Consider the following 26,042-nt stretch of genomic DNA (forward strand, 5'->3'; position numbering starts at 1 on the left):
GATTATTCACTTACTTTTGCTGCAATTATTACAGTGGAAATTTCTACGGTGAACTTAAACTGCAGACAAAATGAAATTTCAGAATAATTCAAAAGTAATTAAAGCCAACGGAGCAAATGCTGCTGAAATAATCCCTTTAATGTTTCTTGCTCGAAAAAAACAGCAACGACTTCGATATCAGTCGGCAATCACTCGCTTACGGCCAGGCCGAGTCTATGCCTGAGGTGTCAATCAAAACACAAGACAGACAGAATATGATTAAGTGTGATTATATTTTTTTGTGATTGTCGGGAAAAACTGAAATCAGTGTTAAAATTTGATTAACTACACATCCCTAGATTTACCAAAAGACTCCTCTATGTCCTGGCAAGGGCTGTGTCTAAATCCTGGCTGGTCTGAACAGAACTGTGAGAGAGGGCAGATGCACACACGCACACACGCACACACGCACACACGCACGCAGTGTCCAGAAAGACACAATGTCGCCCCATTTCTTCAAATGCAACAACCCGTTCCAAGTAATTTTCCTAATTTTTCCCCCTCACATTTCCCCTCTCTCTATCCGCTTGCCTGGACCCATGTCTTTTGTTCCTCATGGGAGCAGGCCGACCTCCAGAACCAGGCCAGGCTCTTTTCTCCCTGGAGCAAGCTCTGTGGGAACTGACTTGTGGATTCTGACTGCGTAGTGACTGTTCTCAATCGATGAATGGTGGGGACCACGACAACCTGACTGAATAGTGACTGAAGGGAATTGAGATAGGATAAACTGGTGTGTGTGTGTGTGTGTGTGTGTGTGTGTGTGTGTGTGTGTGTGTGTGTGTGTGTGTGTGTGTGTGTGTGTGTGTGTGTGTGTGTGTGTGTGTGTGCTTTAGCGTGACAAACAGGAGAAGACGTTTAAGTAAAAATAAAAAAAAACAGCAGTTAGCTTATCTGAGACTTGAAAGTTAAACAAGTTGGATCTCATTCAAGCGGTTTAGCCTCACTGTTGTTCTCTACATAGCATAGACACTCACAGACTACGTTTACATGCAGTCAAAATTATATCTGGTATCTGGATTTGATATCTGGATCAAACCAGCAATGCACGGAGAACGTCATGACGCAATTCCCGTCATTTCCGCTTCTTCTTCCTGTATCCAAATCCAAAACAACAACAATAACAGCACCACAGCGGATAATCGGACCCGCTGGTACCGTTTTGTTTCTTGGCCCTGTAGTTCGTCTTTTTCAGCGTGTTCCAGCGGTGCTTGATCTGGTCCGGCGTTCGTACAAATCCTGCTTTGCGCAGCTTTTCGCCCTTTTTGTAAATCTTGCCATCTTGGTACTTTCTACCGTCTACAAATGCCAAAATGTTCATATCTCTCATTACATTTATGAAGTGATTAGTCTCCTCCTGGTCTTGCGTTTCTCCATGTTTATAAGTACTTCCTGGACTCAAAAGACCAAGATGCCTTGTGAAAAGAACATGCACAGAAAACAAATTCCTGTTCCTTTTGATGGGGATATCCCGTTAGGCGCATGACCAAATATTTGAGTTAGAAAAGGAGTAACCCAGGGCTCATATTCAGGTTTTTAAAAACCGGAAAATTAGCAAATTCCGGTTATTCAAAGGGGTTATTGGTGTTTACATGGCCGTGCACAACCGGGTTATTGCTAATATTCCGGTTAGAAAAGGGTTATTGACTGCATGTAAACTTAGTCACAGACAGACAGTGCCGTCTGATCCACAAATGTCCACCAACAGACAAGCCAAAAGGGCAAGTTCCCACACACACAAAGGTCCTTGAGAAACACTTGAATATAGCAGCACACCCTAAACATGATAGCATGCAGCAGATGAAAGATCAAGCAAAGACTAAAGCCTATAAATATCTGAGGGATAGGACAGGAATGCTTCGTGCTCAGTGTGTCTGTGTGTGTGTGTTGTAATGTGTATGAATGAGTGTACGAACGAGACATACGATGGATCATTGACATTAGCAGGTCAGCTGGAAACTCGTTTTTTATTTTAGTTTTTTTATGTTTTTCCGTGATACAGCTGGTGGGCATCAAGACGTCTGACCGGGAGGCCCCACATCTACTCCCAACTCCAATTAACCTTCACTAGTTTGACCTACTTTCCACATTAAAGCAGCGTACTCTCAATTCAACAGGGGGCTATATTTAGCAGAAGAGACTTCAGAGTAAAACATGTGGTTAAAGTCTCATTTCACATATGAGGAGATCCCCTCTGTCTCCTCAGGACTCAAACTCAGAACAGGTGGTTTGGAGGCACAATGCCAACCTGCAGGCCTGTCCCATTTAGAAGATGCTCAAAGCTCGTTTACTGGACTGAGCTACTGTGCAACTGGTGATTATAGCCTAAAACAAACAGTTAGTTGGAGAAATGGGCTCAGGGCGCTTTGTGGTCCCACGGCTCCATATCCGATTAATCTGGCCCTCAGTGACACAGTTCCACATTGACCTGAATTTACCTGACCGCCTTTTACCTTTATTGTATGTCAAATTAGAAAAACAATGTAAAATCTTTGTGTTTGTAGAACCTGAAAATGAAAAATGGTTAAAAGGTGCGATAAAATACGATATGAATGTATTTGCGATATGCAGCATTTGCTTTTTGTTCATTGTGGTGCAATAAAGCAGCTTTGACCCACTCTGTCAGATGGACAGTAGTGTTACATGTTCCAGTAGTCTTGTCATTTGTTTTGATGCAACTATGTAAACTTGAGCCCCACTGCCAACATGTCACAGAGTACAGAGTGAACTTGCTAGGGCGTCCACCCCTGGGCAAACAGGCAGAAGAATGTTTTCCACTGGTGAATCCTCCTTCTTAGTTAAGACGAATACACCACAAATTGTTAAGAAATGGTCTCATGAATCTTTAAATTGATAGGCAACATTCATTTCTTCTCTACAATTATTACTGATGTCGTTCCTCCTGTGTATTGTCTGAATACACACATAAAAGACCAGGAAAGTACCAAAACTTTTTTTTTTTTTTAGAAATGATTATCCTGACCGTAATAATAAATTAAGTGCATTTAATTACCAGCACCTGGTTGTTAATTTCTCTCTTTATTACCGTAAGTTCCTTTTGAAATCATTGTCAATCCAAGTAATCTGATTGGTTCACACAGCGTGCAATTTGAGAATTAATCCACACAATTCTGAACTCCAAACCACATCCATTTTTCAGCCAAACGCAGGCAAGCACTAAAATGAAACGACTCATCATATGTCCGGTTTGTATCTGGCAATCACGATGCAGGAAAAGAAGACAGTAAAGACACTTTGCCAAAATCCCAGTTTATCTGCTAAAATTGATTAAACGAATAAGAGGGAAACCAGCAGGCCCCTTCTTGATGGAGAATTTCAGAGTTACATTTCAATAGTTTGCAAATGAGGGAGAGGACTGAACTGTAAATTGAGTTTGTGCTTAGCTGAGGAGCCAATGGTGCGACGCTACCATCTGTGGGATTATGACTGAACGCCTCTAAATCATAATCCCGCCTAGACGTGACGATACCGGAGCGCCGCGGATCTTCGGTTGGTCCAGGATAGCCGGCTCCGGCCGGTGCGGAGAGCCACTCGCCACGGGGCTGGGGCGCGGCCGAAGGATGGTCGCCCCTCTCCCATTGCACAAAGCATGTTTGTGGAGAACCTGGCGCTAAATCAGTTGCAGACGACCTGATTCTGGGTCAAGGTTTCGTTAGTCAGCCCTCGATCCAAGCTTTTCTTCCATATTTTCTATTTTAATGCTCTAGTGAATTTAAGTCATTTGAGTATGAAATAGATGCAAACGTTTTTCCAGTTCCACTTGTCAATAAAGACACTGATAAAGACTGATGAATAAAACTGTATATTTTTATATTTACTATATCCCCCATAATTAATTTAAGGGCATTTTGTGTTAATTGAACATCTTGCACAACTATAGTCTAAAATCACAACTATGATATTTTTTTTTTTTTTAAATCAAACAAGTATAAGATGGACTTCAGTCGGTTCAGTTACTATCGTTAATTCCTCTGGAAAAAGTGTAAAAATCCACGATGCACCTTACAAAGTGAAAAGGGTGCACTTTCTTCTTCGCTTGACGGTAGCTGACAGAGCCTCAGTCGGTCTCTCTGAGAAAGCGAGCCACATAGACGTTATTTAAACTACACTCCGGTGTTCCTCGCTGAGCCTTGAAATAATAACCTGTGAACTTTGCCCCGATGCCCCAATCGGCACTGATGGATTAATGCTGGGCCAAATACACCCAAGCAGGAAATCCCATTTGCCTATCGCATCCCTTTTCAAACTAACCTTGATTACTTTGAATTGATGGTCAGACAGCAAAACACACACACACACCCACACACACACACTTACTACGCTCTTCACTCACTGATTGCCTTCCAGCATAAAGGGGCCCCTCTGGTTGCCCCTCACCAGTAACGTGATACACCTCTGGGCTGAGGTTAGACCCACAGTAGACAAAGTGCAACAGGGTGACCAGCTGCTGTTAAACACTTATGCAAACTATAAGCTGATAAAATTATGCAATGCAGCACATTTGTTGCACCGATGCACCGCCAGGTACAACTCCAAAAGTACGACTGAACCTCTACTCTACTTCTGCCGCTCTGAAATACTAAAAGCGTGTCTTTGTGTCATGAGTTAACCAGTAACTTACATTCAAATATTTCAAAACAGCATCCCCACAGCTGTTCTGTTTGACATATTCAAATCAAGCTCTCTAATGCTGGAAGGTAGGTGTTTTTATGGGTGGAAATAGTCAGTCAAGCTGACGGGTATGCATTTAAATTTAAAGTCAGTGCTTCTGTAAACCCAGAGCTGTGCTCCGGGGCCATGTGGGAGCCGGCAGCTGCAGATCAAGACGTAACACACCGCATTCCTGTCTGCTCTCTCACACCTTGTCCTCAGCTGCTGTAGTTCTCGTCGAATGACTGATGGCTTAAATGGAAGAAACCAGCTGCTTGCCGTGTCAAAACATCAACAGGTAGCAGAGGTGGCAGAACACATGAGTTGTCTGGAAGCCACCGTAAAAAAAAAAAAGGCATCACGTAAGCAGTCTGTGTGTGTGTTCAATCCTCTGCTCATCATTTATCCGTAACTAGCTTTGAGTCTGCATGAGTGAGTCACTGTCACAGACAAGACAGGCTGAGCAGACACAAATCAAATATAGGAAGGACAGAAAAAAGGGAAACAAAAGCCAGTGAGTCAGAACTGAAGCTCTTCTCTTTCAGTAACGTTCAGTGGAATTACAGCCAGCCTCCCGAATCCTATTTTGCAACATATACTCCCCCAAGGCAAATTAGACAACCGGAGGAGCCATCCTGCAGGAAATCAATGATGGGAACATGATCCCATGACTACTGTTGATAAACATAACTCCATAACAACCTGTTAAATAGGAAGTATGCTATACAACAAGATTTGTATCAGAGCAGATAAAATGACAGGCCTATCTCAAGTCTTCATGTTGTTGGATCAGACTGCACCGCCCGAGTCAATGTCTGGGTTAATATATAACCTCTGAATGGCAAGCAAAACAAATCAACTAAACACCAAGTCAGGAAATCGATTTTCCATCTATCCTTCTGTTGAACAACTTTTGGGTTCATGCTTGAAACAGCAAGGAGGGACAGGGGGAAAGATCTGGTCTCGTCTTAACACAGATGGTCAATACATTGGGAGGATATTGATCAATTCTGACAGGTCATGATGAATAAAGACAACCAGAGCCACCAGTTACACCAGTCACTCCTCCCAGTGCTGTGTCAGTGGACAAACATGACAGTCACCTTGGACCTGACCTGCACCTCCCATCACCACAATGGCCATGCAGGTCTCCAATAATCCCCACTGTTAATCACATTTACCTTCATTATCCTTGTATCTCACACAGGGAATTTATAATATGCAGTGGTGGACAGTAACGGAGTAAATTTACTTGAGTACTGTACTTAAGTACATATCCAGAGGATTTGTACTTTACTTGAGTATTAGATTTCTTTGGTACTTATTACTCTTACTTGAATACATTTCCAAGACAAATATTTTTACTTTTACTCGAGTAAATTTCTAGGAAGGCTGAAAAGTACTCGTTACTTTCAAGGCTGCTCTTTTTTCTTCTTCCCTAAAATCCTATTTTTAGACGGATATTGGGAGACAGGCACGGAGACAGACAAGACAGACATGGGGAGACAGTTTGTTATGCTCTATATTGCTATATTGTACTGGTACATGTCCTTCCTGTAAAGTTAAGTGACTTCAACATTGAGTTATTGAAAGCAGCGATGTAGTTTTTTGTAAAGCAGTGGTCTTTGAGGGGGATCCAGACTTAGTTGGATGGTGCAGGTTCATTTGGTTTCAGTTCATGATTGTTAATAAACTCTGCATCATCTGCTGTCCTCTTATGATCCCATTCATTTGATTTGTTTTTTTGGTGTTTCTGCAGGTTTTATATAACATTGTGGTTCTAAAAGCAGCACATCAGTGCAGCTGGTTTCAAAGAGTTAATTCTCAGAAACAAGAGTTAAAAGATCCTTAAATTAATTTAGAAAAAATATAGTAATTTACTGATGTGGAAAATAAGAAATTTACTCTTACTCTTACTTTTACTTAAAAGTAAATTTAAAATGTACTTTTGCATACTTAAGTACCTTTAAAAGCAAGTACTTTTCTACTCTTACTTGAGTAATATTTTGACTGAGCTACTTTTACTTGTAACGGAGTAAATTTTGACCAGTAGTATTTGTACTCTTACTCAAGTACTGGGGTCGAGTACTCTGTCCACCTCTGATAATATGCATCCATATGTGCCTTTGTGATGAGTGAACAGTCATTTGCATGGTTTCTGAGTGTGGGGAAACTTACGGATTTTGACTTTCTTGTGGTCCAACTTGCGGACTTCGTTCTGCAGGATGTGCAGGCGCCCCTGAATCCTGCAGGACCTCCTGAACACCAGCCCTGCCTCCATCTCGATGTCCAGGAAGATGTCGCTGGCATGTCTGGACAGCTCGGAGAGCTGGTGAATGATATTGACCAGCGTGTGACAGCCCACCTCATCCAAAGACGAGTACAACACGGTCTTTTTCAGTTTGCGTCTGCCGGCGTGCTCCCGGGGTCTGCAGCCGTCCCTGGCCGCCAGCCTGCTCACGCAGCGCGGCTGCACGCTCCTCTGCTGAAACGGCATGTCCGAACCACACCAGGGAACTTTTCACGGGGAAAAAAAAAAAGAAAAGCTCAACGATTTAAAACAAATCCAAGAAGAACTCAGTTCCTGCGAGCGCTATTATTTCCGAAGGAGTATAATCCCTAAATCCCGCCATATTCTTGGGTTTCAAACCGTGAGTGAGTCTGCTGCTGGTGCACAACGCTGCCTCTCTGAGTCTTTTCAAATTCAGCCAGACTCAGGGCTCGAGAGAAAACACACACACACACTGGGAAAAGTATGGAAGAGTGCAAAAACCCGGAGAATACTACAACCACCTGTAGCTGGAGCGGGAGCCAGTCACGGAGCAGCGTTTACCTGCACTGTCTGCTGGGGAGAAGCAAGACCCGGACTGGATCTGGAGCAAGGTGGAGCCGGACTGAGACTAACGACACAATAATGTTAAAACCTACAATTATCAGAATCAGAATCATTTTTATTTGGCCTAGTCAGGGAATAGGACTCCGGTTGTTTCGCTCACTGTACAGTAGATAGACAAATGACAGCTCTTATTGACATATACAATTTTTTCTTAAAGTGAAAGGTGCAGCAGTATGAGGTAGGCATGGTTATTGAAAGGTGCATTGTTACAGCATATGCAGTACTCGAGTTGTAAAAAAAAAAATCAGGGGGGATGGTGGATTTTATCATATGGGGACAGATAATTTGTGCTGATTACAAATAATATAATATATTACCAATAATAGCACTGACCAAAACACCTACAGAAATACTACAGGAATGACATAGCAGCAGTTAAATGCAGCCTTCTGTAAGCTTTAAATATCCACTGGGCTTACATCAAATACATCAAAACACAACAATGAAAAACAGTTTTCTGAACTTATCAATATGATTATGTCCTTCACAGGATAAGTAAAATGGATCCCTGCAAAAACTCAAAATAAGAATATTTGTCCTATTTCTAGTTAAAATGTTTCATTTTAGTAAAGAATCTTATTACACTTAAAACAAGACTCATCACTGGAAAAAAACAACAATTTTCAGCTGTTTCAAGTAGATTTTCACTTGAAATAAGTAGATGTTTTTGCTTGTAATGAAAAGATACATCTTGTCCCACTGGCAGATTTTTCTACTTATTTCAAGTGAAAATGTACTTGAAACAGGTGAAAATTGTCAAATAAGTTATTTTTCTGGTGATGACTCTAAATGTTGAAATAGCAGTAAAACCACATTCATTGATGAAATGACATAAGGAATGGAAAGGGGGGGGGTGGCAGTTTTACAGGGGGGATGATTTGGACCATTTTTATTTCAGGGGGGATGCCATCCCCCCTCATCCCCCCTCAACTCCAGTACTGAGCATATGGTTATTATTATTATTATTATTATTATTATTATTATTATTATTATTATTATTATTATTATTATTATTATTATTATTATTATTATTATTATTATTATTATTATTGCACAGTGTTTGATTACTCTGAGACTCTATGAGTTTTTGAGAGTTCATCAGAGCATATGCTCCAGCACCCAAATGAGACATGATGGTTGTTTTCTAAAACCTGTACAGGAGATAAACTGAAAAAAGACGCCTTAGAATTTTGCTAGTTGAATAAAATAAAGGACCTTATTTTTGTGGGGGAATATTTCTTTGCTTTAGTTTTCCAGGTGTGTGCATGTCTTCAGGATCAGATCAGGTTTATTGGCCTAGTCAGGTCAAACAAGACAGGGAATTTGACTCGGTTATTTTCACTCACTGTACAGTAAATAGACAAATGACAATTCTTATTAACATATATACAATTTTTTTTAAAGTGAAAGGTGCAGCAGTATGAGGTAGACGTGGTTATTGAAAGGTGCATTGTTACAGCATATGGTTGTGGTTATAATAATAATAATAATAATAATAATTATTATTATTATTATTATTATTATTATTAATGCACAGTGATTGATTTCTCTGAGACAAAAGGGCCCTCATTTCGTCGGAAAAATAAAAATAAAAAAAACAAGAAAAAAATAAAATAAAATCCAGGGCCTTCGCACTGTCAGTGCTCGGGCCCTAATGAAGTGTGAGACAGTGTTGCTGGCTTAAGGTTCAGACCGTAATGAACTCACAAACCTTACATGTTTACATTACATGTTCACGAAACTTAATAAAATAACTGTCTGCAGGTCACTTTCAAAATGCACAACAGAAAAATATACACAGTCAAGAAAATACATAAAACGTGCATTTTTGTTGAATAAACTAACTACCAAATGTGTATTTTTAACAGTCAACACTTAAGAAAATAGATCAAACTTACATTTTCTATTGAATAAACTAACTACCAAATGTGTATTTTTAACAGTCAACACTTAAGAAAATAGATCAAACTTACATTTTCTATTGAATAAACTAACTAGCAAATGTGTACTGTCTCTTTAAGAAGCTACACAGTTAGAAAAATACACTTACACTTATCTCTTCACACATATTAGTTAAGCATTTGCATCTTTAATAAACACTAAAACTAAAACACATTCACACCGTTATTTTCTCCACATATTCTCAAAATGAATACATGCACATCTGCTTTCTTACTGAACATCACTGGGTATGTGCATATGACTGAAAAATTGCAACTTTGCTGCAGATATAAACATAACAGCATGGTTCAAAAACAGTTTTGGTCTCCGTGGCTATAGAGTTGCAGCTCGGTGGCTTGGTGATTAGCACTGTTGCCTCACAGCGAGAAGGTTCCCGGTTCTCCCGCGCTTGCGTGGGTTCCCTCCGGGTACTCCGGCTTCCTCCCACAGTCCAAAAACATACATACTAGGTTAACTGATGATTATAAATTGCCCGTAGGTGTGAGTGTGAGTGTGTCTGCTTGTGTGTATATATGTGGCCCTGCGATGGACTGGCGACCTGTCCAGGGTGTAACCCCTGCCTCTCGCCTGAAAATAGCTGGGATAGACTCCAGCAGACCCCCGTGACCCTGCAAAGGATAAAGCGGGTATAGATAATGGATGGATGGATGGATGGATGGATGGATGGGCTATAGAGTTCACATCTATGATAACTATGGGGGGGACATTTTTTGTAAGTTTATATGAAACAATTAATGAATAATGTTGGGGCGTTGGGGGGTGTGACATTTGTTTTATCCAATGGCTAGCCATTATCACGTCCTCATGCTTTGAAGCTTAGCAAACTGCAAATGTTCAGCCGCAGCTCCTCCCACATGGACTGTCTGAAAGACCTGGAAGTCACAGCTAACTTTGACAAGAGGTGGGTGTATTCCAGCCGGTTTCCCAGGCCTGTTTGTTCCACCCATTTGCATCAAGGCACTGTGCTGTGCACACGGGCAGACTCCATAATTACTTTACTGGGCTCATGTATTAGACTCTGCTGGACTCATAGTTAGAAGCTGATTCAAAAACACTTGTCAAACCTTTACTTTGCAGCTTAAGTATCAAAATCAGGAATAAAATGACAAGGAGTTGACATACTTTTGTCACATATCACAGTGATACATTACAAAACCTTGTTTTTCGGTCACATGTTTACACGTATGCTCATAGCAGCTGGTTTTAAGGGTTGAGCAATCATATTTCACATCATGTGCCTCTTTGGAGAGGGCTGTATCTTTGCTCAACCCGATGCTGAAGCAAAAGCAGCATTACGTGAAGCTGGGCCAAGATCAATATAAGATGGCTGGATACATTTACTCCTCTGGATCTACCAAATACCTCAGAACTCTCAAATTAAACGACCTGGATGTGTTATGTTCAGTTCTTGAGTTAATAGTCATGCAGGCACCATAGCCTATATCTTTTTCATAATTTCCCCATTGGAAAAGACCTATATTGTATATTACAAGTATTCTGAGATTTGAGTTTAAATTGACAAGGCACCAATAACAGTGTGGTAAAATAAACAACTAAATAGTCCTATTTTGGATGTTTTCTATCCACTAGTATCAATATGGTAACTAGATTTCCCCTAAATCTCATAATTAAAAATGTATTGCGACCCTTCTGTAAAAGTTGACACAATTTTCTGAGGTCCTACCATTGAATGTTTATGATATTAAAGGTCAAAATACCAAAAATATAGAATACAGCTGTAAACATGTTGAAAAGCCTTTGTAGCTCTGTTTAAAGAAGCCGGTTTTAAGGGGCGGAGTCAGACATGCAACATCCCTTTACTCCTGCGAAATGTCCCCGCCCCTTTATGGGTGAAAAGAACATGTCAAATTTGAATGGCCATCAATACAACTTTTCAGGTGCTTTAGTAACATAAATTTGTATATATTTGATGCCCAAATCCTTAAGTCTTTCAGGTAGGCAATGATATAATTTTGTTGCCAAACCACGATTGCCAGTGTTATATAGAAATGTTTTAATTTGTACTGGCAGAGTAAAGTTTATTCAGTCTGCTCTCGATAAAGCAAGACAATTGACATGTTTGTTTTTTAACTTCAGAACTTGTTACTTTCATGACTTACCTGTGATGAATCACCAAAAACGTACTTGTAACAGCTGGTCCTCCCCAAAATATCCTATTTTCATCCTCTCTATGGACTGGCTTAAACCAAATTTCTCTGCTTTTACGTTACATTTCTCCTTGAAGAAGTAAACAAATACACCAGCAAGGGGTTTGTTTTGTTTTTTCCCTTTTTTTTCATTTGATGAAAAACATATTACACATCCTTTTTCAGGCATGATAGCACTCATGTTTCCAACATGCCCTCAGCAGTTTCAGTTTTCCACCCAAAAAGGGACCGTTATCATCCTGGTTACATGGAACTGTTACTCATCAAAAATCTTCAAGTTGGACTGGCTTTAAACCCGTTCAAACTTTGCTCCACCGCCTACTAAACAAATGCCCCATGATGTGATATTTTGTTGGTAAAATAAGATAGTTATATATTGTCAGATAGAGTTTATAAGGGATTTTAGGCAATTCTACTCTGATCTGGGCCTGTGATGTCACAGTACGCCACACATCTGAACGACTCGCTATATTATTTTATCTTCACGCTGCTCAGACTTCAATTAAAAGGTTGTGTTATGTCACATTTTATGATTTGGTATTCATTTCAAATACCCCAACTTATGATTTCAAGCACACATTTTTGAAATGATGTCCCCTTTTAATTGTGTCACCATATTTTTCTCTGTACTGTTCTGCATTAAAAAATTAAGCTTAAAAAAGCATGCAAATGGAAATAAAACACAAATCTAGGTTATATGACTGCACAACTAAAATTAACATGTGAACAACTTCTGCCAACTGCTAACGTTGACTACAAGAAGACAGTGTTGCATCAGACGCATTTTTATTCATAATTTTCATAAATTTTTAAACATAGTTTTAAAGTGGACCACTGTTGTGGCCAAAGTCGCTAGAGTAACAGGATACTTTGGTTGTTTTCACACACCTTTTTCACAGTTGAATACTTGAATACATGCTCTGAAGACTTGTCTCTGATTAATCTCATTTGTGTGTGCACAAGCTGTGTTTGTCCAGGTCTGTCTACCTTCGGCTGACATTCCCATGGTTATTCTACAAATTACTGAGTCTTACATTTTGTTTTTTACACTTTTATTTCTATAACTTATGGTAAAATATGGTAATATTAGTTGGACTTATAGCCGTCATTAAGTACCTTCTGTTTTTCCAAAGAAGGTAATTTAAAATAATACTCAGACCACAAGTCAGTTCATCACAAGGCCTGTATGTTCAAACAGTGTCCGATGCGCCCCCTAGTGTTAATAAGTGAGCACTGCCACTAGACGGGAGTTTACATGGGACCCGGTGCAGGTTTTTCTACTAGGAGTCTTGACATTCCTTCCCAGCATGAATGAGCTCTGCAGCAGCAGTTTAAGAAGTTTCTAGGGGGCACGGTGGCGCAGCTGGTAGTGTAGCGGTCTCACAGCAAGAAGGTCCTGGGTTCGATTCCCGCCGGGGGACGCTGTGGGTGCTGAAGTGCGTGTTAGTTCCCCCATGACTTCAGTGCCCACACCATGGGTGGGGTTGGCGAAAGGATCTTTCTGTGTGGAGTTTGTATGTTCCCCTGGGTAAAAACCCTCACAAAAACATGCACACAGTCCTGGGCTATACATGTCCCCTCTGGCCAACCGGGGCGCCAGATGGGGTGGGGAGGATCCGGCCGGAATAACGTGATCCTTCCACGCGCTACGTTCGGCCGGAGAAACCCCACCCTGTCTGGTGAAAAGATGCGGCCTGAGGTCTCCTCAGGTTAAGGAGGAGACCTGAGCTCAGTGCAGGGCCCTCCCGGGTTGGTAGAGGATGGCAATGCCCAGGACTGTCAGTCGGTAGGAGCACGGGGTGGTAAAAATGAGAAAAACCGGGATAAAAATATTTAAAAAAAAAAAAAAAAAAGAAGTTTCTCAAGCTCAGAGAATAAAAAGCCGTTACAGCCGTTTGCTGGAAATGCAGCTGATGCTTTTGTTGTGACACCCCATGTGAATCACGGAAAAAACAGTAAAGGCAAGGTTCATCATCCTGTTACACTTGAGTAATATCCGCATTTGACCTTCCCTCAGCAGAAAATATGTTTGACAGGAAAGCGGTGTTAGGGGGACATAGCATGAGTGGAAAATGGAACAAGTCTGTTGGTGTTCCGTTATTCCAAGGTCATTATTGGCATCCTCACATTCCCAAAGTTCCCTCTTTTTGTCCTTAATATTCACTTTGTGAATATACAGAACCTTCTCATAACAGAATTGAACCGATATTAGATAACTCATATTCACCTGCGCTTTTTCGGATAATTCAAAACCAAACTTTGAATTAATATATGAGTTACAAAAGCCAGAGCTTAAAGCAAAATCAAAATTTATGATGAAAATATAAAGAAAATAACATGAAGGTGGATAGAGCCAAAGATAAGTTTAATCAAGATTAAATATATGCCCAAACAGACCTTGCAACTTATAAGAGTTCCAAACAAATCAAACAATAAAAAAACAAAACAAAACAAAAATAAAAACAAACAAAATGCTTCTCTGTCTTTTCAATAGAGTCTTAACGGTTTTATACTTCAACAAGTTATGACTTTTCATCTGGGGTAAAGTGGAAATCTGTCACCTTATTATACAGTGCATCGATCGGCAAAACCATAGCCTTCTTCCACACCGAAAAACCCAAACATAAACCCATTTATAGAATTATTTACATGTGAGGCTTGAACTATTCAAACCATTTGGTGCGCAATAAAAACTTAAGGAAACATATCTGGGGTGATGGGAACAGTGAGTCCTGCAGCCCAGCAAGGGAAGCTAATCTAATCAATGGCTGGATTGTAGGCAGGTGTATTTAAATAATTTGGCAAAGAGCCACTGGGGACTTTACTTGCACGATTTTCTGCATTTGTCTTATAGGTTTTTAGGTATATATATATATATATATATATATTAAAAAAAAGTGATAAAAGAAAACCAGATTTCTTTAACAACCCCTGTAACAACCAACAGTTCATACACGAAATTTAACAATGCACAGCTGATGTACAGATTAAATTAATCTAAATTATAGTGACAATTAAACAAAAAAAAGAAGAATAAAGTACATTTTGCCTGTCACAATCCAGTTAGCAAGCAACCATGTCAGCCAAGACACAAGTTCAAGTCATCTCAGTTTATTCACAACACTTGAGATGACAACTGATGACGTTATGAGGCAATTCATGCTAGAAAGAACAAAACTGAGAACACCGCGTCATGACTTCTGCATTTCTAGATTGATAGTTGGTGGATGTGTTTTGTTCCTTTTGTGCCACAAGTGTGCCAGAACTGAATAAAGCAAACCTGAAATACAACCAGTGATATTAAAAACAAACATCCCAGGTAATGTTAAATAGTTGAGAATCTTTCAAACAAATCTCTAACAGAGATGGGCAAAGTATCCTGGGGTTATGTAACCATAGAAACCAGCTGTAAAGAAAACACTGTCTGAAGGTGAAACAACATGAAACACCATCACACAAATAAAAAATAGTCAATTTTTCCAACTTTTTTTTAACCTTTTACTGAGGTGCTTGTGTTCACAAAGCCAGAAGACCCACAGCCATATTTCATAGTGTGTGTGTGTGTATGTGTGCGAGTGTGTTATTCTGTAATGCCACCCACAAAAACCATGTGTTTGATTGACTTCTTGCCCGTCCTTCACAAATTATGGCAGTAGAGTCCATCGAAGATGTGCTGCATCTGTCCGGACTGAATCAAATCATCAAAGTGTGACAGACTGTGTTCAAGACTAAACCAAACGAGAACTGCTTCTGCTCAGCGGTCCTCTCGTATCTTCATATATGCACTGTGGCAAGGAAATATAACACACTACTGTTCTACAACAAAAATGATTTGTGGACACTGGTGGTGTTTTTTTTTTGTTTGTTTTGTCTTTTTGTTGAAATCGTGTAAGCAAAGACCAGGAACTCTCTGCGTAAAAGGCATAGTGTTATGGAGCACGTCTGCAGTATAACTGGATTTCCAACATTGTCTTTGTTCTCGTGGGATGAGCAACAACCATTTCCACAGAGCAGGAAACACTGGCTCACAGAGTTGGAAATGCCAAACTTTCCATTCATGGTTAAGAGAGTTGGTCAGGGTAACAGCAGCCATGAGGCCACAGTGGACTGTGCTGTGGGTGGAGGTGGTCACAGAAGAGGAGCCCAGAGGGTAAAAGGTGGGAGAAGACGATTTGATAGAATATTAAGAGCTTGGTGTATATGAGCACAGCAAGGACAGGTGTTGATCTTTCAACTGGAATGCACAGTACTTCCCAAGGGCTCGATGATGGGATGTATGGTGGGTGAAACTTGGAACACGTGTACACACACCCACAGGACAGACATATTAATCAAATCTTGAGATAAGGGCTCCAGGTGCGTCTTTGTCACCCTCTGGTGGTTTTTGTCCAGATCAGATCACTTCTTCCTTCACATACACAAGTACAGGCTGCCGTCACACACACACGCACGCACACACACACACACACGAACAAACACTCTCCTTGGCTCTCCCAGTGTCTGTATTCAGGCTTATCTGGTGTAGTAGACTCGGTAGTAAACACTCTTGGAACGCCAAAGTGAATAGGAGTTGTCAAACTTGAGCAGGTACACGCCGCGGCCCGGGTACTGGTGGCTGCCGGCATACACCTCCTCATGACAGTCCCGCCGGTAAACCGGCACAATCTCATCCACCTGGGGCTTTCCCGCCACTTTCTTTGCCTTCTCCTCTTCTGTCGGCGGATCCCCTGCGAGCACAAAAATTGTTAGTGTCCGAAATGAGACAATTCAAAGTGAGTCTTGTAAGCAATGCCACCGTTTTATTTGTACGTCAAAGGAAGAAAAGAAAAAGAAAAAGGTCCAATTACACACTAGGGCAAAAGTTTGTTATGATATGTTCAAACATAGTTTCACGTTTAACTTTTCAAACCATGTGCAGCGTACTGGGTTAAAAACAACTAGAACTTTCATAATCACTAAATCCGTTAGTTTGGTCCATGCATTTGATATTTCAAGATTGGACTGCTACAGTTCCTTGTTATTTGAATGCGACTGAAGTGATAATGAATAACCTCCAGCTTATCCAAAGTGCTGAAGAGGCTGTTCTGATGGGGATTGGCTGGAGAGATCATATTTCCCCAATCTTAGCTTCTTTCATGAAGCCCTTTAAAGGCCCTTCGCTCTCAAACTGCAGACTTACTTGTGATTCTTAGATTTTACAAAACTACAATTTCTTGAGTTATCAGTCTCCTCTCATGGAACCAGCTCTTCATGTATGTCATTACTTCTGCCTGTCTTTCTTGTCGTCTCATACCCCTACAATGCAGATGGCCGCTCTCATCCGGTCTGGTTCTGTCAGGTTGTTTTTTTAGCCCTGTTATCCAGTTTATTTCCTCTCCATTGTTGCTCGGGATGGAGTTTGCAACAGAAATGAGGATTCGATGCAATATGTTGGCTCCTTTAGCTAGCCTGTTTGCTTTTTTAATTTTTTTTTATGCATTTAATAAATTCACATCACACGAAATGTGAATTTTGGACTCAATTGGGATTAATTCATGTTTTGAATCAAATGGATTATGAATTGGAGTTCATTAGATTATGAATTTTAATAAACGGGATTATGCATTAATTGCAGTGAAGTGGACCCAATTGGGACATAATTTGGATTTACCCATTTTCTATTTTACTTTGAAAACTTTAGACTTCTTGTGAGTTGTGTCTTGAGAGACTGTTGTGAATTGGGGATATACATGTAAAGTGAACTGAATTGAACTGCATTTGGTTTTATTGACTGGAAAAACTCAATTCTGTGCAATTTTAGTTAAAAAAAAAAAAAAAAAACACCATACATGATACCTTGAAGTAACTGTAACAAGACCTACCCTATAATTATTGAATTACTGAAACCAAGCCACTACAGTGCTACTATACCTTACAGCTCAACCGTATGAACTAACAGGTTCTGCACTTATTCACACAACTGCTCTGGTTTTCACCAGCAAATAAGAGCAGGGACTTCATGTGCACTGGAAATAGATACCGTTCAACTATAAAAATGTGTGTTTTCTGAACGAAAAACAAAAATATTGTATATCACATCTATAAATGTGCAACTGTTTCTGCAGCAAAGATAGGAGAGTAAAAATCTGATATGACTTCAATATGTTATGAAGCCGGTAAGTTCTGAGCTTCATCGACTCCCTTTAATATTGGATTTGATGAAATTAAAAAAAATCTTTAAATATCAATTGAGTAGGGATGTATCAGTAACAATTGAAAGTGAGCAGTCAAAGGATCTCCCTATACCCTAACCCTTGTAGTGGTGAAAAAAGGTGCTGTATATGTAACACCAAAGCACAACAGAACATTAAGAAGGCCTACGACCAGCGTGCATTACAATATTCAAATCACATTGGGCATAAACACTTACTCTTACCTTCTTCATCATCATCTTCATCACTGGACTCCGACACGTGCACGCTGACTGAAGCAGAGGCTGCGTCTGTCCACTCGAAGAATACCCCAAAGCCAATATCATAATAGTCTGTGGCAAACTCCCAGAACAGGTAAGATCCTTCTTCGTGGGTGGGCACACGCACCGTCACCACCTCGCCACGCCCCACAGTGATCACACTATCTGCATCCTGGCGGATCTTCTCCTTGAAGTCTTTGATCTGTGGCCGTGTCCACATGGAAGGAGCAGCAATCACTGGTGGGGAGTCTGCTGTGGCTAAGGAAGGAGAGACAGTTTTCAATGTGTTGTAGATATCTGCTTAAACTATCTGGAAATGCAGAATTTCAATCAGAAATCCTCTTACTCTTTGATTTAGTGCATGGAGCAAATGTAAAAGCCCCCCTCCCCCCCCCGCAAACTATCCTTTTCTCAATAGTTCTTTTACATGATACTCTGACAAGAAAACTAGTCGCCATGCAGGATTCATTTGGCACTGAATGTGTGTTTTTAAACCAAAGCAGGGCCTTGCTTATTATCTCTGTGAACTTTTGCTCTTTTACTTGCAGAATGTGTGGCTGGATAATAGCTAAACCAACATATTATCACACATCACTTGTCCCAGCTCCTCGTCTCTCCACAATCCAGGTCACAGCATGAAGGTCACAGCACACAAGTATCAGGTTTCAGCTTTGCTAAAAGGTTTTGTTTAATAGACACTTCTTCTCTTGTGTCAGTAGCCACAGATCTTTCTGCACAAAAATCAACAGAAGCCTACATGTAATAAATATATATATATATATATATATATTTCCCCCTGTAATGAGACAAAGTCCACCAACCTAACAAAGGCCCATTCTCTGAGACCTCCTCAGCCGGCTCTGGTTCTGGTTCACGGTCCATGCTCTCCGAGTACGAGTCTGACTGGCCTCCATTGACCGTGGGAGTTTCTTCACTAGATAGTGGTGAAGAAACACACAACGGTCCTGCTGTTGAGGTTTGGATGGGCTCCCTGCTGTTCAAGCTGCCAGGTTCCAAGGTGCCCTGGACCGCTAAATCAGCCTGCTGTTGCTGCTTCTGTAAGGCCGCCTAGGACAAGGTGAGGGTGCAAGATTGATAAATAAACAAACCAAGCCTGTTGGAGACAACCTTGATTCCTGAAAACTTAAAAATCTACATTGTATGCACAACTATGACAAAACATTGGGAACAACAAACCTAATTTAACAGCTAAAATGGCATCTCCCTTTTCAACAAGCTCAATGTTATGAATCTAAAAATAAAAATATGATGACACACAGCCTGCAGCCTCCGTAATTATTTTAGGAAAAAAAATATGACGAAGCACAAACTGGTCAGACCTTTAAGAAAACTGGAGTTGGTCAATAAAATTGCAGTTGCAGCATGTCTATATACAAATGCATGCTACCTCGAAAAAACACATGAAAAAAAATAATTAAATCCTGATGCTTATTCCAAAACTCTAAATGTCAATCAACTACCAAAATACATAAAAACACACTGCAGTAATCCTACATCATACCTGTTGCTGAGCCAGCTGGACCTGATAGAGCTGCTGCATGTACTGCTGGTAATGCTGCTCTTGGAGCTGACGGATGAGGCCCAGCTGTTGCTCCGGACTGTTGGGATACTGCTGCGCAGCATACTGTTGGAACTGCACTGCTGTCTGGGCATTCAACGCCGCCATTATCTGTTGCCTGGTTAAAGTAACACAAGTGTAATATCGGTGAGCATGAACAGATACAGGAAATACAGAGAACACCATAAAAAACATAAATAAAGCATGACATTTTTAATATGGAGTTGTAGGATGAGCTTTCAGTCTCTGGAGGACCCTGCTGAAAAGTCCTGGATGACAATAATTGTCAAAGCTTGAAAGCTTTAAAAAGATAACCCTCTAAATGTCAGTGAGGGTAATATAAATGAAATTCTAGAAACTAAATGTGATATTGCTCTGACGGGTGTGTTAGACAAATAGCTTACAGTTGGACATACTTCTGCTGCTCAGTCCGTAGCCTCTCCTCCTCAGCCTGTCTCCTTTCTTCTTCCTCTCGTCTCTGCCTTTCCTCTTCCTCAAGCCTCCGTCTCTCCTCCTCCTGCCTTTGTCGCTCCCTCTCCTCCTCCTCTTGCCTCAGTCGTTCCTCCTCTTCTTTTCTGAGGGTAAAAAAAACACGAACAAATATTACAAAGCATTCAGTTATCAAGAAAGACAACTAAGGGTATTCTAATGAAGTTGGGTGTGATTCAACAATCCTAACTCAAAGCTGCTTCACATGTTTTCTGCAGCTTCATTTAGATACAGCACAAAGGAGAACAGAAGCTGAGCCCCTTACCTTTTCCTCTCCTGCTCCTCCCTCTCAATCTTGTGAGATGTAACATAAGGAGCAAAGAGGTTGCAGCACTTGTTTAGTAGCTTCACAAACTCCACCATAGCATCATCCTTCTCCATGTTACCCAGGGAGGCCCACTCTTTCCTGCATGGAGAGAAACACAGATAAATCTACACACTGCAATTACATTTTACTACAATGAAGATTCATTATAACTACATTTTGAATACAAAGCTTGCAGTTAAAGACACCGATGCCCATCAAAGAATACAATCAATCAATTATGAATTAACAGACACATGAAGCACCATCACGTGTTGCTTTGGTTATATCAGTTACTTAATTACCATTCAGAGATTAAATATGTTTTTGCTTTTTTTTATTAGAATTTAAATTTTAACAGTTTAGTGAATTAAAAATGTTATGTGTGATTTGATGGTTTGAAAAAAAAAAAAAGAATATATATATATATAATATATATATATATATATTTTTTTTTAAATACATACATACATATATAGAGACTGTTTCTGGTGTTTACCTGCGGTCGTTGCCAAGGACATCAAAGAAGCCAACCTCAGGTGAAGCATCAGGATTATAAGGACCCAGTAACACCTGTTTGTGCAGCGCTACCAGTCGAAGCTTCTCCTCATAGGTTGGGTGGAAGGCCTTGCCATCTTTATCTGAGAGAAGCAAAAATGTTGGAGAAATTTGTTGCATTCATTCGTTTTCAAGCCCTTCAGTTTCCATTTCTGCTTGCACTAAATATTCCCTCTTAAATAGGCCTACAGTAATGCATCTTTGTATCAGCAACAGTAGAAGCATAGTTGCTCAAAGATGATGGATTTGGTTACATAATGGTAATTGGATTCGGAATACAGTTTGTTTTGAAATATGTAACAATTACACACAGAGATTACTCCCATCACCCTGACACTTTAGTAAGAAGAGCTAAGGAACAGATTTATGTACCACACAGAAAACAAACAAATAGACCAAACCTTAACTGTCACAATGATGACAAATACAAAGCAGAGATTATAATCACACTGAGCACCAGCCATGCTGGAACCTGTTTGCACAGTCATTAAACGAGTACCACTCTAATAAAAACTTTGTAAGTGCCAAGACTTACCATTACCCACACCGTTTCTATTTAAAGTTACCTCATTTGCCCTGCTAGGAAAAACATGTGAATGAAGTGAAACTAAAATCCACTTATTAAAAAAGTAAATGTTTTACAATGTCTTAATGTGGACTAGGATTATGAGTCTGGGAGTGGCACCAATATGTAGATTCAGTGGGGCTGTAAAACAGATTGGTGGCCACATGAGTAACTATTTTAAGCGCTAAACATGCGAGTATGCTTCATACCTCCTAAGAAACTTATTATCGTTAACTTTATCAGGGTAAAACCTTGCAGGCATGCAGACTCCTGTGGTGATGGAATTCAAGCTTGCCAACAAATCATTGTGAGCCACATTATTTCATGGGTCAAAGCCTTGGGCAGAACTTGAATAAGTCCATTTAAAGCCACAGAAGCTCGAAGCACCAACAAGTGAAGGGGTTAAGGCAAGGCAAGTTTATTTGTATAGCACAATTCAACACAAGGTAATTCAAAGTGCTTTACATCAACATTAAAAGCGGCAAGACACAATTAAAGAATAAATAACAAATAAAATGAAATAAAATTAGATGAAAAGAGGTAAAATAATACAAAGTTGTTAAAAAGTAAGGGCAGTAGAGAACAGCAGGTAAGTATTTAATTTAAGAGTACACTTCAGTAAACAGTAATGTTTTTATCCTGATTTAAAGGAGCTGACAGTTGGAGCAGACCTCAGGTCTACAGGAAGTTTGTTCCACCGGTGAGGAGCAGAATAACTGAACGCTGCCTCACCTTGCTTGGTTCTGGTTCTGGAACCACAACAAACCAGATCCAGATGAACCTCAGGGGTCTGGGAGCTTCATAGGGAACTAACAGATCAAGCATGTATTTTGGTCCAAGACCATTCAGGTCTTTGTAGACCAGCAGTAAGATTTTAAACTCTATCCTTTGACTCACTGGAAGCCGGTGTAGTGATTTCATGACCGGTGTAATATGGTCCAGTTTCCTGGCGTTTTATAAGGACTCTTTAAATAAACTCTAAAATTTGGTTTGTGGTCACCTAAATTTAACTGAACTGCAGGCTTTCTGGTGTTAAAATTGCAGCAACCATCAGCTTCTGGATCAGCTGCAGCTGCCTGATAGATTTCTTGTTAAGGCCTGTAAAGATGCCATTGCAATAATCCAACCTACTGAAAATGAATGCATGAATAAGTTTTTCCATGTCTTGTTTAGACAGAATCCCCTTAATTCTAGCAATGTTTTTCAGGTGGTAAAAGGCAGATTTAGTGATAAAACTTTAGATGGCTGTGAAAGCTCAGGTCTGAGCAGAGGTGTCAAGTAACAAAGTACAAATACTTCGTTACCTTACTTAAGTAGAAATTTTGGTTATCTATACTTCACTGGAGTAATTATTTTTCAGATGACTTTTTACTTTTACTCCTTACATTTTCACACAATTATCTGTACTTTTTACTCCTTACATTTTAAAAACAGCCTCATTACTCTATTTCATTTCGGCCTTTAAAAAAAATTATCCAGTTAAATTGCTCCATCCAGATAGAGTGAATTTGGTTGTGGTTGTTTCAGATGTTCTTGTCCAGTTTTGTTCTTACATCTGTTCCCTCAGATTCCTGCAACTAAACATGGATGTACATTCCAATAAAGGTTAGGATAAATGATAACATGCCTCTGAAGTTTGACTTTTTGTACCATTAAAATACTTATAGGCTACTAGTCATCATATCTCCTGCTCTCTGAAACACATGTTAATGCTCAATAGTAACATATATGGTTCCTTAATATATTTGCATTATACTAAGATGCATTCATTTTCAATGGCTTTTGTCCTTAATGGCTTTTTCCCCCCCTTACAGTACTTTTACTTTTATACTTTAAGTAGTTTTGAAACCAGTACTTTTATACTTTTACTTGAGTAAAAAACTTGAGATGATACTTCAACTTCTACAGGAGTATTTTTAAACTCTAGTATCTATACTTCTACCTGAGTAATGAATGTGAATACTGAAGACACTTCTGGGTCTGAGTCAATAATTACACCAAGGCCGTTGTTAAAGCCACTTGGATGTACAAACCAGTCGGTCCAGCTACCAGTCAGAGTGTTGGCTCCTGGTCAGGCAGGAAGAGGCTGATACACCAGAGCTGACAGTGACAGCTAGCAGCTAACCTGCTGGCCTCAGCCGCACAGACACTGGCACTACAATGTTATAAACAGATGGAAACACAACATTTATTTATTTATTTTGATTAAATTGACTGGCCATTACAATTGTAAAATACCTTTGAAAAATTTCAGAGCCAGTCCGTAGAGCTCCTGCAGAGGAAAGCCCCATTTCCTCTCCATGGCAGGTCCGCCAGTCTCTCCATCTTCGTCCCCGGCGGGAGCCGGCGTGTCGCTCCCGGGCTCCGAGGGCTCGGGCTCGGGATCCGGCTCCGCCACCTGGCTCTCCTCGCCCTCCGGGTCCGGGCTGAGAGTGAGGCCGTCGATGGAAACTTCGAGTCGGCTGGACGAAGCGCTGTTGAGGTCGCCGCTCTGAACCTCTGTCGCCATCATGTAGACTGTCAGCTGAAGCGGCCACGTACCTACTTCCGGTTGGAGCTGACGACACTTCCGGTTTTCAGTCCTCGGCGTAGTGACGAGCATAGACATTTATGCATAGAGATATACATACATAGACCTTTATGCATAGAGATATATAGACATATATGCATAGAGATTTATAGACATTTATGCATAGAGATATATATACATTTATGCATAGAGATATATAGATATATATACATAGACATTTATGCATAGAGATATATAGACATATATGTATAGAGATATGTAGACATATATGCATAGATATATATATACCGGTACATAGACATGTATGCATAGAGATATATATACATAGACATATATGCATATATATATATATATATATATATATATATATATATATATATATATATATATATATATATATATATATATATATATATATATATATATATATATATATATACGTACATAGACATATATGCATAGAGATATATAGACATATATGCATAGAGATATATATACATAGACATTTATGCACATATATATATATATATATATATATATATATATATATATATATATATATATATATATATATATACATAGACATATATGCATAGAGATATATAGACATATATGTATAGAGATATATAGACATATATGCATAGAGATATATAGACATATATGTATAGAGATATATAGACATATATGCATAGAGATATATATACATAGACATATATGCATAGAGATATATAGACATATATGAATAGACAGATATGCATAGAGATATATATACATAGACATTTATGCATAGATATATAGACATATATGCATAGAGATATACATAGACATTTATGCATAGAGATATATATACATAGACATTCATGCATAGAGATATATAGACATATATGCATAGATATATAGACATAGACATATAGACATAGACATATAGACATTCAGTATATACATGGACATAGACATATATACATACATATAAATATGTACACATAGACATTATGACAATATATATATATATATATATATATATATATATATATATATATATATATATATACCGCTGGGGCGCAAGAAATACGGCCGGCATCTTGGACTGGTCATCCTACCCATACGACAGCATGAGACAGAACAGTAGACAAGATGCCAGAGCACTGTACCGCGTATTCCTGTACAAATCGGCGAACATTTGCTTGGGGAACACATTGAGGAGACACAGTTTGGCATCAACAACCCCTTTTCCAACTTGTTGTCATTGGTTGTGTCAGTGTTTCTAAAAATAAGGCTACACCACATTGCCAAACTCACCTCTCTTGACCTGCAGAAAGGGAGCATGAGAAAGAAGCTCTGCAAAGCAGTCCTCTTTCAGGGCTTTTAGCATGTGTAAATATGGTTTGTGATATATATATATATATATATATATATATATATATATATATATATATATATATATATATATATATATATATATATATATATATATATATATATATATATATATATATATATATATATATATATTTATATGGATATATGTTTATTATTGTTTCTTGATATGATTAAAATAGCTGAGTTTTACAAAATCTGCTTCTGCTTCTCTATCATATAGTCGTGTTTGTACATGTATGTGTGTGTATTATATATATTTACTTATTTGAAACAGTATACATGGCTATAATGGCTATAAAAAATAAATAAATCAAGAGAAATTTTGACATTAAAGGTGAACCCGTGTTTTATTTCAGAGAGACACAGGCAAACCAAAAATCAAAATTGATGTAAATTAGTTTATGGAAAGTCAAGAAACATAAAGTTACCTCAAACACGAAATCCAGACTAATT

The 26,042-nt window shown here is 39.3% G+C and overlaps 2 protein-coding genes across 8 annotated transcripts in view; both read right to left on the reverse strand.

Annotated features, from left to right (window-relative positions):
• Positions 1-7,396, reverse strand: part of nhsl1b (NHS-like 1b) — a 119,765-nt gene extending 112,369 nt beyond the window's left edge. For all 4 annotated transcript variants that reach the window (XM_061746438.1, XM_061746435.1, XM_061746434.1 and 1 more), the window contains exon 1: positions 6,886-7,396. In XM_061746438.1, coding sequence (XP_061602422.1) covers positions 6,886-7,204 — 319 coding nt within the window. In that variant the 5' untranslated portion in view covers positions 7,205-7,396. The remainder of the gene's footprint in view (positions 1-6,885) is intronic.
• A 6,685-nt stretch (positions 7,397-14,081) lies between these two features.
• Positions 14,082-24,217, reverse strand: acbd3 (acyl-Coenzyme A binding domain containing 3). Of its 4 annotated transcripts, none has more exons than XM_061746746.1 (8): positions 23,918-24,217; positions 21,056-21,197; positions 20,518-20,658; positions 20,180-20,338; positions 19,707-19,881; positions 19,006-19,252; positions 18,149-18,442; positions 14,082-16,460 (listed from the first exon to the last, which is right to left on the reverse strand). In XM_061746746.1, exons 1-8 carry the CDS (start codon positions 24,189-24,191, stop codon positions 16,246-16,248), a joined length of 1,647 nt encoding a protein of 548 aa, XP_061602730.1. In that variant the 5' UTR covers positions 24,192-24,217; the 3' UTR covers positions 14,082-16,245. The 4 variants fall into 4 exon arrangements, with proteins under 4 accessions (XP_061602730.1, XP_061602729.1, XP_061602728.1 ...); XM_061746745.1 differs by having other exon boundaries at positions 18,143-18,442; XM_061746744.1 differs by having other exon boundaries at positions 20,168-20,338.
• Between the last annotated feature and the right edge of the window lie 1,825 nt (positions 24,218-26,042).

The sequence above is a fragment of the Cololabis saira genome, chromosome 18 (genome assembly GCF_033807715.1).
Source record: "Cololabis saira isolate AMF1-May2022 chromosome 18, fColSai1.1, whole genome shotgun sequence".
In the NCBI taxonomy this organism is placed as follows: Eukaryota; Metazoa; Chordata; class Actinopteri; order Beloniformes; family Belonidae; genus Cololabis; species Cololabis saira.

Bases quoted from the DNA above. Each gene is read 5' to 3' on its own strand.
- acbd3 (XM_061746743.1), bottom strand. From the start codon at position 24,191: ATGATGGCGACAGAGGTTCAGAGCGGCGACCTCAACAGCGCTTCGTCC. The intron at 20,339-20,517 runs GTAAGGGGCTCA...TTTTACCCTCAG, and splicing joins GAGGAGCAGGAGAGGAAAAG to AAAAGAAGAGGAGGAACGAC. The intron at 19,253-19,706 runs GTATGATGTAGG...ACCTTGTCCTAG, and splicing joins TCCAGCTGGCTCAGCAACAG to GCGGCCTTACAGAAGCAGCA.